A 21964-nucleotide genomic window follows, 5' to 3' on the forward strand; every position below is an offset into this window, starting at 1 on the left:
GAGTTCTTTTGCATGCAGAAATGCTTTTGTTGTTGATTGAATGTTTATCACGTTTTATTCAAAACATGAATGGTGTTCGGTTCAGTGAATTTGGCCATTTTGATTCACTTGAGTAAAATATGCATGCTTGTGCTTGTCGATATATTGAGTGAAGTATTGACCAAATTTTTTTGTAGTTACAGCAAAAATGAAAAAGATGATGGAGACAAAAAAGCAGAAGCCGCGCTATAACGTAAGCATATGTACACATTAAATATATTTATCCCCTTTCATTCAAATAAAATCTATTTTGTATTATAAATATATCTTGACATACTTTTTCAAAATCTTGCAGAAAACTCACGATCTCAGATGCTAGACAAAGACAATAGCGAGGGTGTTCAAGGCAATGAGTCAGGAAAAGAAAGATATCGTTGAAGAAATATGATTCGGTGCGCTGGCACATGTTTCGAAAATGAATGTCTCTCACAGCCTCTTGAGAGAGTTGATTGCTTGCTATGATGACTATTATGTGCGCTGGCACATGTCCCGGAAATGAATGTCTCTCACAGCCTCTTGAGAGAGTTGATTGCTTACTATGATGACTATTATGGACACCTGTACACTTTCTATGGAAAAATATTCATAACACCTGACAAGGTAGCAGCTACGCTGGGCATAAATTACGGGGGTAATACACTTTTCACCTTGTGCTTATTTCGGTTCATTGCTTGCTTTATTTTCAGTTCACTTGTTTACAGAAAATAAAACTGAGCCTATTTGACTGGTTAAAATATTGTAGGGGATCGTTTTTCTGAAAAAGTTAACTACGACAGACTGAATGAGGTAGACAAGCAGATTATTGACACCTTTAAATGTGCTACCTTGGCATCTTTGACAAAATCTGTCCTCGATATGAGTGTTGAAGGGGAGGAGAACCCGCAGAAATTCTGGAGGACTTCTGTTGTCTTCGTCCAAATAAAAGTGCTTTTTGCTGCCGACTACGGTAAGCATGGCTTCCTCGATCCATAAGTCACCTACCCTTCGTGTGGACAACATCCAACAGTGGGATTGGGCAACTCATGTCTTGAGCTTCCTGAGGAAGGGGATTGAAAACGGGAGAAAGGGAAAGAAGCAGTCCGTTGATGGCTGCGTGTTTGTGTTGATGCTCATATATTTCCATGAATCCAAGTCCTCTTGGTTGGATGCACCTGAGGCTCCTGGGCACGGTGGCCCGTTGGACACGGAAGAGGATGCTCGACCAGATTTCTTAGGAAGCAACCGATATAATGGTAAATTAAACAAAAATTTTCCCTGAAATTTCTGTTCAGATGCTTCTAAAGAAGGAAAATCAAAATGAGAGAAGGTGGAGAAGAAACCATTTATTTCTGAAGGGAAAAGAGAAGGGAAAGCGGAAGAAAGAAGAAAAGAAAATTGTTTTTCTAGATTCTTCTTCAAAAGAAGACAGTTTTTCCGATTCCGAATCCGAATCTGAATCTGAGAAAAGACCACTAGCCAAAAGAACAAGACAACAAAGGCTAGTGAAAAAAAATAAAAGATTGTTCCGACGGATTCGGAAACAAGTGAATCTGAAAGCAGTTCCACAAATTCAGAAAGCAGAAGTGAATCAAAAGACCAGTAAGTTTGATGTTTATTTGGTTTTGTTTTGCTTGTATTTGGTTAAAATTGTTCTTTTGCGCTTGTTCTTATGTATTGCAGAGAAGAAGAAGAAATTGAAAAAACAGGGACAAAGAAAAGAAAACAACCACAGAAGGTGGTTAAAAAAGAAAGCCAAAAAAAGAAGCCTGTGCTGACGGATTCGGAGAGCATAAGCGAATCTGAAAAACAGTGAGTTTGGGAATTGATAATTTTCGGTTCATTTCGATTGTATAATGTTCATCTGGTTTAGTTTGGCTTTTCTTTGCTGAAAATTGTTTGTGTGTGCTTGTTAAGTAAATTACAACTATGATATTCTTCTCCGGTATAAATTCGATGTGTTTGTATGTGTTGCAGAGAAAAAAAATAAAAAAACTCCGACAGTGAAAAGAAAACAACCGGAGAAGGGTGCAAAAAACAAACCAAATCAAGCAAGCTTGTTCTGACAGGTTCATAAAGCAAAACTGAATCGGAGAGGGGGTAAGTTTCTGAAATCATATTTTAGGTTAATTGATACTTTTATTTTAGCTTCATTGATACTTATTTTATGAATTTTCAAAAGTGAACGAGTAAGGGTCAGCGCTGCCGAAAGAAGAAGAGAGGCGTTGCAACTGTTAAAAGAAAATAGAGCAAAGATAAGAAATGACAAAGCTCAGAAAACAAACGTTGCTCCGGATCGCTTTGACTCGACAGAAATGCGAAATGATTTATCCGAGAAGTAAGATTCGGTTTCTTATATTGAGTTCTTTTTCTTTGTTTGCTAACTTTTCCTAAAACCTCTTCTGATTTCTCTGGATTTACTGAATAATATTTATTTATTTTGCTTAGACTACCGACTGTAAATCTGGGCAACGAACCTCTGTTACAGACTCAGATGAGCTCCACACAGTCTGTAAATGTCCCCGCCAATACCAGGTAAATTCGTTCATTGCAGGCTTTAAATTCGATTAATTGGATTCTAAAAAATGAATTTCAGGTGTTTCTAGACCTCTGCTTGTAATCTTGGTTGCTAATTTTAATTTGGTATCTTTGTTATTAGGAAAAATACCTTGGAAACTCTGGTAAAAGTTTTTAGAAGAAAGAAAATCAATCAAAAACAGAGTTTACAAACTCCACCTGTGTAAGTTGAAATATTTATGTTGGTCTTTTAGATTTAGGTAATATTTTTTTAATTAATCACATGGAATTTGTATTTAAATGTCAGTAGCACTACACCTGATCCTGAACTCCAAATCATTGAGGTTCGAGAAGAAACTCGTTCTCAACCTTTGGATATGTGCGTTTTTCAATGTGCAGATTTTTATTTCTCGGTACCTATTCTAATCATTCAACATTAACTTCTTCCTTGTTTACATTCCTTAGATTTCCTATTGTGGTGTCTCTTCCAAGTTCTCTTAAGGAAGAGCTAATAAAAGATGCCTTTACCTATGTCCCTTCCGAAAGTATAACACAAGAAGCTTCTGTTAATGAGTAAGTTGCACATAAAAGTCTTTTTATTAGTTTTAATGGTATAGGATAATAATGGGTCATTATTGAACCCTTTTATGTTTAATACAACAGTTTTCTAGAATCGCAACAGCAACCCTGCGAAGAAGCACCTGCAAGGCAATCGGAACAAGAAGCACTTGTTGATGTGTAAGTTTTACTGCTTGTTTAAAACTGGATAATTTCGGTTCATTACATGCTTTATTTGTGGATCATTTGAATCCAGAAATCAATTCCATGTGTTCATATATTGGACTCTCTTCTGTTTGTTATAGCTGCCCTCCGAAACTCGAAAAGCAAGTCAGTGAGGAATCTTCCCCAATGAAGACGGAGCTAGAACCTCCGTTGAATGTGTAAGTTTTAATTAATATCATTTTTTTTATAATCTTTGGTGTTATATGATATTGCTTTTTCATTGTTGCTTTAAGTTGTAATTAGAATTCTTTTTCTTAGTTTTAATGGTACAAAATACTAATTTCGAGTCGTTATTGAACTCTTTTCTGTTTAATGTAGCAGCCCTCCTGAAGAACAACAACAACCGTGCCAAGAAGCTCCAGTGGCATGGCAATTGGAAGAAGAAGCACATCCTGATTTGTAAGTTTTTTACTTGTTCAAATCTGAATAATTTTGGTTCATTACATGGTTTAATTGTACTCTCTTTTGTTTGTCACAGCTGCCCTCTGGAACCTGAAAAGCAGGCTGGCAAGGGATCTTCCCCGAGGAAGATGGAGCCAGAACCTCCGTTGAACGTGTGAGTTTCAATTAATATGATTTTTTATTAGCTTTCGTGTGATATGATATTGATTTTTCATTATTACTTAAAACTTTCCCCTGTCATCTTGCAGTGCTGCTCATTCTTCTTTGTGGGAACATGATGCACCTTCATTCGAACTTGGCATAAGTCCCCCGACATCTCAACCAATTCCCCCAACCTCTCAACCGACGATGACATAGCTTGAAATCCTGGCAGAGGCGGTGATAGATGCTATGGTGGTGGCAGCAATGAGATTTGCTGACGCAACAAGTGCCGAGCCGAGCTTGACAGCCGCTGAAGGGTACAAAACTCCAGAGAAAGAGAAAGAAATCACTGAGGAGTTGAAAGAAAAGTGTTATCATTGGATGACACATGTGAAAGAATCCAAAGATAGCACCAACGAATATGACGCCATATTCGTCTTGAACCATAAAGCGAATTTCGAGGGGCTTAAATATCATTTCTTGTCTCTAATGCCCGAACAACATGTGGAAAGCACGGTAAATTATTTGCCTATTGCGTTAGCATTAATGATTTTTCTAAAGACTCATATACCGTATATCTCATAAATTTTCTTCCTGTAGGTGGTCAATGCACATTGCATGATTCTCAATGACATAAAATGTCTCCAGTTTCAGGAAGAAATACACTGTGTGCTGACGGATATTGTGTTAAGCCAATTTTTTTATTCCTTGAGTAATTTACTGATTCTGATAAATAATTTGGTTCATTTGTGATTTGACTGAGATTCATTTTGCAGATGTTTATATTGGAAAACCATAGTGAGAATTACATTGATCCAAAGACCAACAAGGCCTATCGGATGGATGTTGATCAATATGCCCACTACTGCCATTTTCTTGACAAAAGAAAACTCGCATCGCATCCATTTGTAAGTTGTGATTTCTAAAAATTCTTTGATAATTCTCTCGTTTTCTATCGTTTAGACTGAAATATTTTATCATTTTTCTAAATTTCAGATGTTTGTGCCGATTTACAATGGAGGACACTGGTGGTTGTGGATTGCCGAAGTCCAGAAAAAGGTATTATATGTGCTTGACCCTGTGAACAAGATGAAAGATGAAATACCTGACTTGAGAATTAAACTGAACAAATTTGTTGTAAGTTAATTAAATCATATATATTTTGCTGTAAATTATTCAAACATGAGTAGAATTCGATTCATTAGAGTTGGTGATTTACATTGAGTTCATCCTTAAATGTTCAGTTGAGTTTTTTTTGCATGCAGAAATATTTTTCTTGCAGATTAAATGTTTATCACGTTTTATTTAGAACATGAACAAAGTTCAGTTTATTGTTGTTGCTGATTTACATTCACCTCATCCTTATGTGTTCACTTTGGGTTCTTTTGCATGCACAAAATGTTTCTCTTGCTGATTTAATGTTATCACATTTTAAATTCAGAACATGAACAGAGTTCGATTCATTATAGTTGCTAATTTTCATTCACTTTTTGTATCCCTTTCAGGGATTAATAATCTCCCAGATGAGGGTTTATGCTGGGGCGAAACCCTTAATGGAGGACGGAGAGGGAGAAAAAGCAGAGCATATCAGGCTGAATGGTCAATGTACAAGGTAAAAATCTTTCTATACGATAGTGCTATTTTTAATGTGTTTTATTTTGGATACTATTAATCATATTTTACTTATTTCCTACTTAGCTATGATTACGGGATGTACATCATGAAATTGCTAGAAACAATTGATCCTTGAAAGATAAAAAAGAGAAGAGGTATCAATATAAAAACTAGACACAAGTAAGTAATTTCTAAATTAATGAAATTCGTTTCATTTCTTATTTCGGTTGGGGTTCATTTCTTATGTAACTAATTTCTTTCAATTGAATAGTAGGAAGAAATTGATACCTTCAGGCGCGAATATGGTCCAAACATCCTGTTGCACAAACTAAACAAAATCAGAGACCAAGTAATTCGGGAATCTGAAGCCATAAGACTCCCGAAGTCATCTGCTGCCCTCTCCAGCCCTTTTTGTAAATTCACATCTGGGGATATAGATAGTAAATAGGATATATTTTATTTGACTTGTTGTAATTAACATTATTTTGTTTAACTTGTTTAAAAAGCAAACACTACTTCTTTCAATGTATATATGTGAATATTAATGTAAATGTTATTGGAAATCTAATATTAATGTATATATCTGATTTAAAATGAATTAGTCCTTGTCCTGTCGGTCTGAGATGTTAATGTATATATCTATTGGAACTGTTTGGCTACTGTTTTTTTTCCAGGTTCAGAATGAATGGAATTAGCGTATTTATCAAACATTAAGAGCCCCAAAAATACAAATGAACCGAAATTAATATACTGGATGAACCGAAAAAGTGCATATATCACTATTGCAGATAGCTAATTTTAAAAAAATGTTGCTATCAGTATTCAGTTTTAGAAACACCTGAACTCTTTGACATAACTAAATAAATTGACTATTTCATAAAAAAAGTGAATATTCAATAAAGAATTTCAGAAAGCTAATATTAAACACAAAAAGGTGACTATTCAATAAAGACTAACATCAGTAAGAAATTAACCCTCCTATAACTTCAATGAACCAAAATTTGCTCATACATGAATGGAAATTTATGTTAATAAAAACTTAAACTCCTATAATCCTCTCTGGGATCATTCATATCCGGTGCATTGTAAATGCTAGAGCTTGACTGAATCGTTGATCTGCTGTCTAAAAGGTTCAACTGCAAAAGAGAAAATAAATCGTATATTAGCAAAATACACAAATGATGTTTTTCCAAATCAAAAACAAATCAATGTTACCTCGCTTGGAGATGCCTTTTTTCTTTTTTATCATGGCGTTTGATATCATTTTTTCCAGGTTTGATCCCGGTGTGTTCTTGGGCCGACCTCATGTTCTAACACGTGGGGGCTTTGAAGGTTGTTCACATCGCTCAATGTCGCTTCTTCGTGGGATAACAAACTTTTTCCTTTGCTTCTCACTTGATATTCTTGCATCTTGGCCATGACATTGTGAAACAGCCAGTGCAGAATTCTGGTTAGCTCCTCGGACTTTGATGGAAATTCATAAATATTGTGCGACTGAAACACCAAATCGTCGAATCTCTTGCTTCTCGGCTCTAGTAGAGGCTCGTCTTGGATGCTCTTGATGTGTGTGTACATTCTCTTTATGTTCTTACTCCAGTGTTCCAGTATATATTTCGGTGCCACGTTATCTACTCGCTCGAAGCTTAAGTCGTTCAGAGAATGGCGGCACAGTTTGCCCCTTGACTCGAACAGCAGGCATTGGCACTTTACCTCTCGTGATACTGCGTGGTAGGTGATGAAAAAACTTGTTGAATGTGAAGTTAGAAACCTGCTCTTTGATTTTGTATGTTGTGAAACCTAGGGTGGATACATTGATCTTGTGATGCAGTTCACCTTTCCTTTGAATTGTCTTTGAACTTCCCTGAACTTCTTGTGAGTATACACGTGCTGAAACTGAGCCTCTATTGCTGATTTTGTTGCGCACGGTATCACAGTGTAAAAATCTACAACATTGATTTCTCTCTCTCTTTGCTCTCTGCTTGCTAGGCAATTGTCGTATTTTTTCACAAATTGACTCAAGGAGCTGTTGCGTGTGATGAACTTGTTGAAAAATATGTGCATGCTCTCACTCCTTTGTGTGCTTCTTATCTCAGCCCAAAAGTGGTGATCTAGATAAATTGGAATCCATATATGCCGATCTTCGTATAGCTCTACATAATGAACCGAACACATGAGCTGTGTTAAACCGAAAGTTGTGCACATTTTAACCCATAAAGTAACTGCATGAAAATAATTCGAATTAAAACCTCGGTTACCTAAGAGCCACTTGTTGCCTCCAAGGCTGTAATGTCCTGAATTTTTTTTAACCTTTTACATTTGATTTCTTTGATTACTAACCAACCCTTCAATTTTATTAAAATTCCTATATTACCCTTATTTCTTTTACCAAACCCTAACCTAATTAGCACCCAATTATCCCTTTACCCCAAAGAAACCTTAGCCCCCTTTCTTTTTCAGCAACACACACACCCCTAACAGCAGCAGCTGAGAATGAAAGAAAAAAAAAGAAGAAAGGAAGAGGGAAAGAAGGAAAGGGTGAGAGCAGAGGTGAAGGGAAAAGAGAAGAGAGAGGCAGTGCGGTGGGTGTTACTGCCACTGTCGCCGCCGCTGTTGACATGAGAAGAGAGGGAGATTTGAGAGAGTGATATCCGAGAGAGAGAGAAAGGAGAAGATGCAGCGGCGCTGGTGGGCCTTGTCACTGCCGTCATCGCACTTGCCAAGTTGTCGTCGCATAGCCGTTGCCGCTTTGCTGCTGCTTCGCGCCACCACGCTCTGCCGCGTCACCGCCGAACTCGCCAAGCCACCGTTGCACACTAGAGAAAAGAGAGATCGATCATAGAGAGAGAGAGCAGTGATGCTGCCGTCGCTGTTGGGGCTGTCGCGGTGGTTGCCATCGTCACTAAAGGAGCTCGTCGCTGAGCTGCTGGGTCGCCGCCGGAGGAGAACTCGTCAGAAAGCTGCTGTCCTATCCGGCCGTGCTCTATCCTCCATTCTTCCTCCACTGGTTCCGCCATTATCCTTGCCCTTTGAAAACGTCGTAGGAAGGGTTTCACACTTCTGTCAGTTCTGTTTTACTACCGTTCTAGCCTGGTTAGTGGTTGTTCTGTTTTTGTTTCCGTTTTTGCTACTGTTTTACCACAGTTGTTGATGTTGTCGTTGTTGCTATGCTTTTAGTCGTTCGTCACTTTTGTTCCGTTGTGCCTTTGTTCGTTGTTTTGCTTGCCTATTGGAGCTGCTGCTGCCTCCGTCTAAATTTTTCGCTCTTTCGTACCCTTTAGTTTGGTACCATGAGTTTGGTATCTTCAGTCCCTTGAGACTAAGTTGTGAGTAGGCTTTACATTTATAATTATTTGGCTTTACATCTATAATTATTTTGATATATGATGTTTGAATTTATGACTATACTTACAAGTTATTAACAAAGGATTTGAACTTGATTTTAATAATGGATTTATTAGAACTAAATATTATTTTTGTGAAATTCGAATTTTTAATCTGCACATGAGACTATATACATGTTTGATGAAATTTTGTATTATTTTAGAATATTCGATTTTATTAAATACGTGCTTTTGAAACATTAAAGTATTGTGAATACTCACTCATATACTATGAATTTGTAAAGTATTTTGATAAGAAAGTATTATTTAATTTGATTTGATACTGTATATATTTGAAAGATCAAAGATTGGTTGTATTTGAAATTATATGTTTTGAATTGGTTAGGGAGGCTCGTATTAGAAAACCATAGTTAACAGCGGTTATGACGTTAACCTAGATGCATCTGGCTCAAACCTCAGCTAGCAGGGGCGTTGCTAGCCTAACGTGTAGGCCACACGTTGAATCTATTATTCCGTACGGACACACTAGAGGAAAGGACTACCCCTTAGAGGTGGAGCCACCCCAAGTGTGGACTATTTGATTTGATTTCTGTATGAGAACTCCCTTATTGATTCACTTATTCATATAAATTATTATTTTCTAACTAAAATTATTTTCATAATAATGTTTAGATGGTCTCATGTAAATTATAGATGTACTGTCTAGTCACTGAGTTGCAAAACTCACCCCTTTTTAAAAAATAATTTTCAGGAATAAGTATTTGATTATGTGAGCCTTTCTATTCAAGAGCAATGATTTGCAATGGTTTCTATTCCTTGTTGAGTTCTTAGACGTCATCTGCTCCATATGTCACAGGCAGGATCCATCTATATTTATTTATTTTATTTTTGTTAAATTATGTAAGTATTCATTCTAGAAAGTGTAAATTTATCAAAAATTATTTGTAACCTTTTTATTTATCTTATATTCGAATCTGTTAAGCTTGCTAGAGAACTCTTTTTCCTGAGCGTCAGTCATGGCTCATTTTGAGCTGTGAAAAGGCCGTACTTTGTGACGAAATCATTCAAGTTTTTGTCGAATACATCTTTTGTGAACAAGTTCCAAACGATGTGGCTTATCTTTTATTCGATTTCTTCGTGTCGCTTATAGCCGTTTAGTTTACTGGGATCTTCTTCATGATGTGCCAGATGCACCACCCGTGAATTGTTGTTGGCATGTACATCTCAATGGCCCTTTGCATCGATGCGCATTGGTCAGTGAGAATGCCTTTTAGTGCCTTTCCTCCCATGCAACGGAGCCAACACTCGAATAACCATTCGAATGATTGGATGTCTTCATTTTTTATCAGGGTGCATCCGAGAAGTATCGACTAACCGTGGTGATTTACGCCCACAAAAGAACAAAAAACCAGATTGTACCTACATAAATGGACACTCACATAGTTGTGAACCGAAATGTGTAGATTCAGTGAACGTAAAGACTTAATTTTGGTGAACTGAATACCAGTTTTTGTTGTAGGTGGTGTCGAATGAAACCACGTCTCCGAAATACTCGCATGCAGTTCTGCTTCTTGCGTTGGCCCAGAATGCATTTTTGATGGAGTGATCGCCTTCGAGGTTGAGCTCGAAAAAGAAATTTTGGTTATTCTCTTTCATTCTTAATAAGTACTTTCCGAGTTCTTTGGCATCATCTTATTCGAAAATATTCCATACTTTTCTTGTGATGTAATTCCTCACGTCTTTTTCTATAACACTTAGTTTCCGGTGAATGCCAGCTGCTACTACGAATGATTGGTAAGTTTTGCTTGATCTAATTTCGGCTTCCTCGTTAGTTTCGATGGTGCAATGCGCGAACATGTTTAGCTCCCTGTGTTGTTTGAGCATCTCTGCCTGGTCTAGACAGCAGGGGTGTGAATGATTCACAACAACTTTGGAAATTATTCAAAGACCGACGTCCTTCAATATGTGTACGTAAATCTTGGCTGGACAATTTATGCCGGCTAAGGAATTTGTCTTTAGAGTTGGAGATATCTTGGATTTTCACCTCTCCTCTCTGCTGCATACGATTAGTTGATTCTTAATCTCGTCTCCCTTTCGAGTCGTGTTCCTTATTTTGGTAGAAAAACTAACAAGTTTGGAATAATTTTTGTAGAACTTTCCGGTTTCTTCTAGTGTCTTGAAAGTCATCCAACTTTTGTGACAAATTGTTCATCCACAATACACCTGGTCTGCAGAATGAACCGAACATCTTATAACGTGAAACATTGCATAGTACTAAATGAACAAAACATTATCCATTATATAAATTGATTAAATTCAAATTCAAAGGGCTGTCTGCATAATAAACCGAACACGTTATTAAGGTGAAACAATTGTATAGTACTAAATGAACGGAACATTATCCATTATATAAAATCAAATTCAAAATACATGAGTCTATAATTTAGAGATTATCAATTCAATTCAATTCAATTCAATTCAATTCAGAACACCCGCGTCCATTCAATTCAATTCAATTCAATTTAGCAATTACATTCCATTCAATTCGATTAAAAAAATAACCCAAACCTCATCCGCTTGATTCGTTTAAGAAGAATAATCTAAATTGCTCTCATTCAACTGATTTGAAGTTGAATCATTCATTGTTTTGATTCAGAAGATAAATGTTATGTGCAGATCAAAGAAGAAAACTGAAAACAATGGGAAGAAGATAAATACAGAAGAAAACGAAAAAGATGGACGCGAGTAGAGAAGAACGACAAAACTTATTCCATTGGATGCAATGCAAATCGATAAAGAAAATGAAAAAGAAGAACGCGATTAGAGAAGAACTAGGAGAGCTTTACGTTGAGCAGAAGGTTTAAGTTGCAGTAGAGAAGGTTTACATTAATATGTTAGAGTGTGTGTATCACAAACGAGTTGGGGGGTGGGAGAGGCACATCTAGCAAAAACTACTTGGATAACTTGAAAGTATTTTTTGTATGGATGTGGAGCATTATTGTTGAGAGAAGGTGTAGATTGATTAAAGATTCCAGCTAGAACGTAAGAAGAATTAATTCCTTCCTTCGAGTTGGGTCGGCTTTTTTTTTTTTTTATGTGTTGTCATAAATAGAAAGGAACATTGAAACCTCAAATGAATTATTTTTCCTTGCAGAATGGAACTATCCTGGCCTTTTCATAAAGCTAATATTTATATGTGGTAGACAAATAAACATGATTTTTCAAGCGTATAAGGCGTGGGTGAAAGTACATACAGCTTTGAGCTTTAGTAGTAGAAATTGGAAAATGCGACTATAACCTTAAAAAAATATGTTAATCCTAATAAAAAACAGGAATGGGAACATGAGGAAATCCCGTCGTCCAAAAATAAAACAATTAATGTCCTTTAAACACGTAAATAAATGGACATTTGTGGAAGTATGAGTAATATTTGAATTACAGAGTGAGTGAGTCAATTACCACGGCTAATAATTCAATTTATTTCATGAGAAAAGCACTTCTTTTCCCTCCAATATGAATGCAAGACATTTATCCAGGATATCAAAATCCAACATTCAGGAACATAAGCAACACAGATGAACTGTAATCATGGTTCAGGCTTGGATTGCCATGGTTGGTAGCTTGTCCAGTCTCTCTGCCCCGGATTGAGTGCATGTCCCTTGGAGTGATAGATATACTGTTCACCCTCTCCTGACAAATTTTCTTTGTGTTCAACACCATACCTTCTTGGTTTCAGTAAAAGAAGCTGCAACAAAATTCACTGCATTATTATCTTTTAGACCACATGGCACAGACAAGGAAAGATTAAGCAAATAACTGAATTCACCTCACCTCATCTCCTGTATGATCAGTTATGAAGTGGAGCCAACCATGCCATTCAGGTGGAACTTGTGAAGCATTATATCTACTCTTCTCTGCATATTCAACCCACCTGTGCCTTCCTGCCAGTTTTCAAGGAATCCAATGGCATGCATGAGCACACAATATATTGAAACTCAAATATATTACCTGACAGATATCCAGACATGATAAGGGAAATTATTGGAAAAAGGGGGAATGCATATTATCGTATGGGCCATCAAAGGACAATATGAAAGAACTATTCTCCATATCCTTTTCTCGATCACTATGTTGTAATTCCGGTTGCTACGTGCTGTCTAGAATGCTTATGTTCAACCATTCCTGCCCATATGGATCCATGTGTAACTTAAACCATCACACACATGCACAGATTGAGACATATAAAGCAGGAGTAGGAACTAACCGTATTGCGTGTCTTCAAGTTTCTCATAGTACTTGTTACCAAATTTGTCAACACCAACAAGCGTTGCACCAATATTATGAATCTTGGTTTGCCTACATAAATTCAGACAAAAAATTGGTGAAAATTACTGGTAATATGAACCCAAGCCTTCACCAACTCTATGGAACTTGATCTTTATCCAAACAGCTTGATGACAGGAACAACCGAACAAGAATCTAAAAATAGCGACTTGCAATCAAAACCTATAAAAGGCTAAATTATCCCTTCTCCATTAGTACCAAAGAGGTTCACTTGAAAATCGAATAAATATTATTTTCAAATTTCAATTCATTCTTCAAATGCTCAATCATTACTTGAATAATAGTTGGATAAGCTCATTCAATTGCATATAAAGGAATCTCTAAAATCTATTATTTCATGAAGCATATCCAAGCAAATAGCATTTGGCTTTGAAACATGATAAAGTAGAAGATCAAAGCAGAGCAATTAATTCACTTACAAGAGATTCCCGTCCGGAAGGCACCTCCTGAAATGAGAAACAGATGTCAGCACAAATCTCAAAAGCATAATAAGCATCACATTCTTGTTCATCAAATCAAGGAATCGTCAATGATTTCAGGTAAATGAATGAACTGTGAACTTTGAAGTGAATAAACAAAACAAAACAATAGATTAATCCCTAAAAGAAAAGGAAAATGCAACAGAATCCATGGAAGTGAAGAACTTGTGTAAACGATTTCGGGTGGAAGCAAATAGAAAGGGAAAAAGGGACAAACAGGTAGCCTTCATCTTTGAGCTCTCTGAGGAAGGCACCGAAACCCTTCTCTCTGATCGATTTCATGACGTTCTTCACCACCGAGGATGCCATTTCCTCCTCTTTCTGTCTCTTTTCTCTTCTCGCCTCCTTTTTTCTTTTTAATTTTGTGTTAAATAAATAAATGTTTGAGATGTGTACGTGGCGAGAGCTGGTAGGCTACACTTAACATCATTTTCTTCCAATTATCAAATATTTAAGACTCATAATTGGAAGAAAACACCGTTTACGATCACACCAACTCAGAGCGACACTGCTCAATTGGTAATTCGTTTCTTGAAATAACGCCACTTCTTTTTAATTTATTTTCTTGAATATCTTTGATACTGTTTTAGCTTGATTCCAAGTTAGGGCTCACTGTAATGGGGGAATTCATATGCATAGTTTTTTTTTTTTTTTAAATGAAAAAAATTCAATTATCAATTCAGATAAGGATGTAGTATCTTGTTCATTTTTCTGCTCTAATTTGAATATGCGGTTAAAGAATCGTTGCATTTTATTTCGTTTCATTTTCTCTGTTTTTTCTTCTATGGCACCTCAATTGTTTGATCTTGTGTGTGTGTGTTTTGGTTTCTTCTGTGTGGCTGATTTGATTCCCCAGCTACGTATAGATAGTTGAAAAAGCAATAGGATCAATCCTATTATTTCATTTTGCTTCATTCTTATTTGTGAAATATCCAAATTCATATGTAGTTCAGGTTACATGTGTAGAAATTAGAAGAGAGAATTGATTAATGATTGTTGTGTTTTTGTGTAGAGTGGAATGATGAGGCCGAAGACATATGCGGGTCTCAGTTTGATTGCAACTCTAGCTATCACATATCATGCATTTAACAGTAGAGGCCAGTTTTATCCGGCAATGGTGTATCTTTCAACTTCCAAGATTAGTTTAGTGCTTCTTCTCAACATGGGTTTGGTCATTATGTGTATTTTATGGCAGTTAACGAAGAAGGTTTTCCTGGGTTCTCCTCGGGAAGCCAAGGTAGAAAGGCTTAACGAGCGATCATGGAGGGAGATTATGGAAATCCTCTTTGCCATTACTATTTTTAGGCAGGATTTCTCTGTTACATTCCTTGCCATGGCCACAGCATTGCTGTTGATTCAAGCTTTGCATTGGTTGGCTCAAAAGAGGGTTGAGTACATTGAGACCACTCCTGTGCGGCTGTGTCCGTGTTATTCCACATTCGTATTGTATCTTTCATGGTTTCCTTCTTCTCCTAGATAGCGTATCCTTATACAGTTCTCTGAAGCATCTGCTTCAAACATGGCAACCGTCTGTTTCAATATTCTTTTCTTTTGAGTAAGTCGTTCTTCCTTTCCTTTTTCTTGTTCTCGTACAAATTCGCAAAACAAAACATGACCAATGTAAATTCAGAACTATGAATAGTACTTAGCAGAATTTGGGCTTGGGTGAGAATACACTTGACTTGAGAACAAGCTTGTACTTATGTGCAGTTTCAGTTGTATTTGTGAACTGATTTATTCTATTTTTCCTAATAGGAGTGTGTTTAGTATGTGAGGCTGCAGTTGTATTTGTTAGCTGATGCATTCTATTTTTCCCAATATTGTGGCATTGAAATAATATATAGTCAGGGATTTCCTTTTGACAAATGATCTTTTTCTCCCAGGTACATGATACTTGCAACTATAACTGTGTCAGTTTTTGTAAAATATCTTTTCTATATCAGTACCATGCTCATGGAAGGACAATGGGAAAGGAAACCAATCTTCACATTCTACTTGGAACTTATCAGGGACTTGCTTCACTTGTCTACGTATCTTTTCTTCTTCCTTGTAATTTTTATGTAAGTGTTCAGCCTACTATTTACATATATATGGTAGCTCTTGGATCTATGCACTCTTGGAATCGTAGTTCATTTGTGTGTTTTATTGACTCTTAATTATTTGCATTGGGCTTCAATTAAAGTCAGATTCAGTGTTATAGTTGACAATGCACATAGTATCAATTATACATCTGGTTTACTTGTTATTGTTCTCATTTTGTTAGTTTGATAGCATTGTAAAGGCTATATACTTTATGGTTTTCCCTGCTAACATTAGGTTTTCTTCAGAAACTACGGTGTTCCTCTGCACTTAATACGGGTGCTTTACGAGACATTTAGGAACTTCAAAGTCCGTGTTGAAGATTACATCCGATATTGTAAGATCACTTCAAATATGAAGGACCGTTTTCCAGAGGCAACCCCTGAAGAGCATAATGCGTTAGTTCTATACCTAACACCTCTGCTTACTATATTAAAGTTATTGTATGTAAGAGTGCTTTTCTTAAATGCCTATGCAGAAGTGATGCACCCTGCATTATCTGTCGTGAAGAGATGACTGTTGCCAAGAAACTTATATGTGGACATCTGTTTCATGTTCATTGCCTCCGATCATGGCTGGAGCGGCAACATACTTGCCCTACCTGCAGAGCCCTGGTTGTTCCACCCGAAAATGGGGCAACTGCAACTGGAGGCCAGCAAGGAGCACAATCAGATGCTCATCGACAGGGTAATCATATAATAATGAAATAATCAAACACTGCTGGTTACCAGAATATAAAACATGTTTATAATGTGCAGATTTTCTTAATTCAACCGTTAGTATTTCAAATGAATGCAGTTTCTTTGGAATCAAAAATAGAAAAATAGAGTTGAAAGTTTGATTCAATCAAGTGGATGCTTTTGCAAATTGCACCTTCTAAACAATTGCTAATGCTACATATTCTTTTTTAACTCATCATCATTTTATAAACTTTTTAATGATACTTAATATCCTTGTTATACAGTTGTATCCATCATTCATGTTCTTTTATGTACTGCTATATATATTTTACATTTCATAGTTAACTTTCAAAACCTTGTTTATTTTCCATTTTTCCTTGATGAAAACAATTTTGCTGTTTAAAATCTTTTGAATGTGTTACTTTATGATTAAATAAGCATGTTGCCTACCTTGTCATTTCAAATATTATGACACTGCATATATGTTTATTGGCTGTTTCATTTAATATTGGATATTTTAAATTGGAACAGGAACAGGGACTAGCACTGGAAGCTCAGCTCAAAATGAGGTTGGCGGTGGTGGGGCAACTGATAATTTGAGTCGCCATCAAGCCAGACTTCAAGCTGCTGCTGCTGCTGTTTCAATATACGAGAATTCTTATGTTTACCCCTCCACATCATCTTTAGTATGGTATGAATTTTGTGCATGGAAAATATCCATGTTTTTTTCTAGAGCTGATTAAGAAATCAGTCTTATGCTGTGCATTTTGCTGGTTATTGATAGTGTTGTCTAATAAAGACATGAAAAAGTGCATAAACAAAGGAGCAAATTAGCAGCCGTATTCTTCTTATATATCAGTGTCAGTTTTTAGTTGTGCGCTCTTACTGAGGCGACTTCTCAATCTCACAGCTCTCCTGGGTACGCTCTTCTACCTCTAGTTCAAATGTCTTTGGGTGAATCCATTAACACGGGGCTTAACGAAGAACAAGCTTCCAGTGAACAGGCACAAAAGCCGCTTGTTTTCCCTGGTGGACCAATTGTATCCTTTCCTCAAATGGGGCACTTCCATTTGTTTCCTTCCCAAACACATCCAGTTCCTGCAAATCATGGAATGGAGTTTGGAGTTTATCCGAATATGCCAAGTTCGCACCTGGAAGCTCAAAGAAAACTTCTTCAGTACCAGATTGAGGTACAATTGTTTCTCTCTTTAAATTATGTGGGGTCTTTGTGTCCTTTTTCCTGAATATGAAGAATAAACTAATTTGATGATTATAGTGACCATAGAATGAAATTCTCTTCTCATTGTTCTCAATTCCGCCACCAGCTTAAGAATTACATTATAGAATCTCAATAAGCACAAATGATAGCAAATATACCCAAACAAATTGGTATTATTTCTGGATGGCATGTGCTATCTAACATTATTTCATTTTGGGATTACCAAAAAGTGGACTTCAACATTGTAGTCCCTGCCGTGGCATCAAATTTTAACCCATGAAAATGTGAAATCAATCTTACTAACTCAAGATTTTTCTACCCTCACTTTTGAACAGATTCTACAAAATCAGCTCCAGCTTTTTGCAGAGGACAAAAGGTTGAAAATAGTGTAGATGAGGGCACATCATCATCATCATCACATCATCATCATCATCATCATCATCATCATCATCATCCTCAGATAGCATAGGCAAATGGCATCTAGTCATGGGATCCATCATGAAAAAGCATAATGACTGCTCCTTATTTGTGGTTTGAACCATGAAGAGACTGTCAAATGTAGATATAGCAAAAAGAAAAAGAGAAATTCAGAAATCACGAGATTCCTCCAAGCCTCCAATCTATCATCAATTTGAATTATATATGCCCTTCATGGTGATATACTAATTTGTAAATGCACAGCCCCTCCTAAAATTGTTACATTTAGGCCTTTTTTTCCCTTAGTCTTGTAATGGGCGAATGGGGGGATGCGCGCTGTACTAGCTTTTGAAAAGTCATTTACCGTTTTATTATATACATAAATAGTAAAGTATTATTTTTGTCCCCAATATTTGAGATAAATTTTAAAGTTGTTTCTAACGTTTAAATTATACTATTTAAGTTTCTAATATTTTAAAATTGTCTCAATGTTGTCCTATTGTTAAAAATCTATTAACAGAATTGACAGTGGACAAAATTGAGACAATTTTAAAACATTAAAAATTTAAATAAGATGAAAATGTTGGGGATAAAAACGATACATTACTCTTAGAAGAAGAGGTAAATACCAAATCAGTACCCGAAAGATTCTGGTACTGACAAAATGGTACATCACTATTGTTATTGACAAAATGGTACTTGAATGATTTAAAAAATTGACAAACGTGTCCTCGTGCTCGTCGAACTACAGCTCCGGTGAGGAAGATGCTAAGCTGACCACCGATTTTTTCTAACAAGATAAGTTTAATTTTAGCTAGAATTTTTAATTAAATAAATCATCAACCTAGCTGAAAAATCCCTAATTGAAATTGAAGTTGCCCTAAATCAAATGGATTTGCCCTAAATCCTAAATTGCTCTCTTCGTTCACGCATATTCCAGGTTGCAAAATTGGAAGATGCATACAGCTAAGGCTCGTGAAAAAGCTGCAACCGCGAGAAAGTAGTCATCAATGCAAGCCTTCGACGTGGATGGTGGTTTAGATATTGTGAGCAAAACCTATGACGAAACATGCTTTTGTGCCATTTCAGTGGTTCTGTTGAAGTCAAAGACAAGTAACACCTAATAGATGGTTTCTACGATGCCCTCTGTGGAAGGTAAGTTTAAAGTGCTGATGGATATTTAACGAAGTAATCTAATAGCCCTCCTTATTTCGTCATCTCTGGTTAATCAATTTTAGTTTTCAATCATTCTCTGATCCATGAATTTTTTGTTTCATGCTAGAACACACAAATGCGGTGCGGGTATTTTTAATGGTTAGATGAAATACAAGAACAATGTGTGGAAGAAAAAGTATCTTTGGAAAATAGTAACATAGTGGGCAAATCAGAACAAAAAAAAAAAAAGAATCAATGTCAAGTGTGGGGATGATCTGGAAATTGATAGGATGATGATGGTGCTATTTGTGGTAAATAAAATAAAGGAGCATCTGAAGAGGGTTAAATTGTTGCTGATTTTTATTTGTATATTGATTGGGTTAAATCTGGCTTTCAGTATGTTTTATTTGGCTAAGTAGGTAGACAGTGGATAGTTTAAGAGTTTAACAATGACATTTTTTTACTTTGTAATGTTAAAATAATTATAATTGAGATGATTTAATGGATGTTGTTTTATTCTTGTTCTCTGACTGAATTATTGTTGTTGTGATGTGAGCAAGCTATATAAAAGATAGCTAAACATTTAAAAATAGTTATAGCAACAGAAGCTGAATATAGCCAAATTCCATCCAAAATCCATCCTAGTTCCATTCTAATTGACAATAAGTTACAACATGTAATAAAGTTGCAGATGTTCTGATGCTCATAGGAATTCCATTGTTCATAGCAGAGTCATTAATCTATATCAGACACATTAAAATACCAGTAACATAACATGAAAATAGAATCCATAACTATTCATAGTAACATACTTCAGACCCAAAATAACACTAACAAACTACAAGAAACTAGGATGGCCTACTTCAGACCCAAAATAACACTAACAAACCACAAAAAACTAGGATAGCACTAAGATGCCATAATGACACTTATGTTCATAGTAACTACTTCAGACCTAAAATAACACTAACAAACCACAAAAAATTAGTATAGCACTAACATGCCATAATGACACTTATGTTCATAGTAACTACTTCAGACCCAAAATGGAGCTAACATCAAACTGAAAATCCAAGATTCTCATATCACTTCTTCTTCTCATTTGTGAATGGCTTTGATGGTGGTGGTCCAAATGACTTTTTCCTCTTCAAAAATGGGGTGGGCATAAAGCCTGTAAACCTGTTCTAGGTGGCTGGGCTTGCTGCTGTCATAGTTTTTCTAGTCACGGTTGGTGGTCTAAATAGAGCTGATGTTTGGACTTGAAGAGTGGGCCTAACTATTCGGGCTTGTGTCATTGATCCAGACCCACTACATGTGGCTTCAACAGTCAATGGTGAGGCTGAAATTTGAGATTTAGACCCAACAGGAGGCCTGACAACCCTAGGTTGAGCAAGGAATGGTGGTGTAGTTGCTGCATATTGTTCGGGAGTTGGAGGTGTAGTTGAAGTGGCTGTCAGTCCTCCTCGAGTGATGCTGTCTCTTCTTCTTGGATTAACTGGGTTGCTCCTTACAAAAGTAGGTTTGCCTCTCTTTGTTGATGTTGGTGATGTTGGCCTTGTGGTCACTTGAGGTGCTGATTTTGAGCTAGTTGCTGGTCTAACTAAAGTGGATGCTGCTGGTACAATGTCTGCATTAGGAGGTGGTGCATTTGTTGTAGTTGTCCCATCATTGATAGTATTCTGGATCAGTTTGGCAATTAGTTAAAAAAATGTTATATAGGTTCAGATCCAACACTTTATGAACAACAAGGTAAGCTAAATTGCATTGTTTACCTGATCAGGCTGACTTTGTGGATGGTTTTGAGTGAGTTCCTCCTCATCTACAACATGTGCAGCATGTGCAGCCTCCATGGTCTCCTCCCAGTTTGCTTTTTGCTCTCTAGCTTCTTCTTCATCAATATCTTGCTCTTTAGCTACTGCTCCAATTGGTCTCTCAGAACAAGTTCTACTATTATGTCCAACCTTGCATAGAGACAATCAATAAAGTAATTCAGCATTCACATAGACACAAACATTTCAATTATATTTTGTAAATATATGTTAATTAATAATTTTGTTTGACTAACTCTATTATAGGTTTGACATGTTATTTGTCTATATCTTCTCTTGGCATTGTATTGGCTCCCAGAACGTTGCTTAGTGCTGTCCTTTTTTCTCTTCTTAGGTCTGCCAATAGGCCTTTTGTATGGAGGGGGTAGACATGGCAACCCTTTATGTTGCTCCAATACTCTTGACTTAGTATACTGTTAATGTGAAACTGGTAAGTCTTATTATATGCCTCAATGGTGAGTTTGTGATGGACATAATCTTCAGGCTTCTCATTCTTTCTCTGAATTGCTGTAGTCCCATGACAGCATGGTAGTCCAATTAGCTGCCATTTTCTGCATGTTCTCTCCCGTGTGTTCACTCTTACTCTATATTGCCACTTTCTAACTTCAAATTGGTTGTGCTAATCATCACCACACCATTGTTCTTCCCAATAATTAGCTTATCTTTTATCCTTGTACAAGAGCAGCTGTCCAGTGTAGGCCATCAATGCGTCCTTGTGAGTAGCCATTGTCTTCATGATGTAGAACCTGGACTCCTCAAGCATTGTCAAAATACTCTTCCCTCGAAGACACACAATTGTTGAATTAAAAGACTCACAGTTATTGCTTGTCAGATTATCTACCTTCGGCCACTCAAAAAACCTTGATCTCGACCATTGCTCTTGCTCAAATTTTGACAAATACTCCCACGCTTGTTTATTGATCCATTTCACATTAGCCATTGCATCATT

At 36.5% G+C, this 21964-nt stretch overlaps 1 protein-coding gene and 1 pseudogene across 1 annotated transcript; one reads left to right on the forward strand and one right to left on the reverse strand.

The window, feature by feature from the left end:
- Window positions 1–12169: 12169 nt before the first annotated feature.
- On the reverse strand, window positions 12170–14294 carry LOC112801346 (probable NADH dehydrogenase [ubiquinone] 1 alpha subcomplex subunit 12). The gene is made up of 5 exons (XM_025844016.3): window positions 13854–14294; window positions 13577–13603; window positions 13078–13169; window positions 12645–12754; window positions 12170–12558 (listed from the first exon to the last, which is right to left on the reverse strand). Exons 1-5 carry the CDS (start codon window positions 13943–13945, stop codon window positions 12400–12402), a joined length of 480 nt encoding a protein of 159 aa, XP_025699801.1. The 5' UTR covers window positions 13946–14294; the 3' UTR covers window positions 12170–12399.
- On the forward strand, window positions 14068–19711 carry LOC112801344 (ERAD-associated E3 ubiquitin-protein ligase HRD1B-like; annotated as a pseudogene).
- Window positions 19712–21964: the final 2253 nt, after the last annotated feature.

The sequence above is a fragment of the Arachis hypogaea genome, chromosome 5, assembly GCF_003086295.3.
Source record: "Arachis hypogaea cultivar Tifrunner chromosome 5, arahy.Tifrunner.gnm2.J5K5, whole genome shotgun sequence".
In the NCBI taxonomy this organism is placed as follows: domain Eukaryota; kingdom Viridiplantae; phylum Streptophyta; class Magnoliopsida; order Fabales; family Fabaceae; genus Arachis; species Arachis hypogaea.

Bases quoted from the DNA above. Each gene is read 5' to 3' on its own strand.
- LOC112801346 (XM_025844016.3), bottom strand. From the start codon at position 13,945: ATGGCATCCTCGGTGGTGAAGAACGTCATGAAATCGATCAGAGAGAAG. The intron at 13,170-13,576 runs GTAAGTGAATTA...GAATTTATGTAG, and splicing joins CTTCCGGACGGGAATCTCTT to GCAAACCAAGATTCATAATA. The intron at 12,755-13,077 runs GTTAGTTCCTAC...GAAAACTGGCAG, and splicing joins ACTTGAAGACACGCAATACG to GAAGGCACAGGTGGGTTGAA.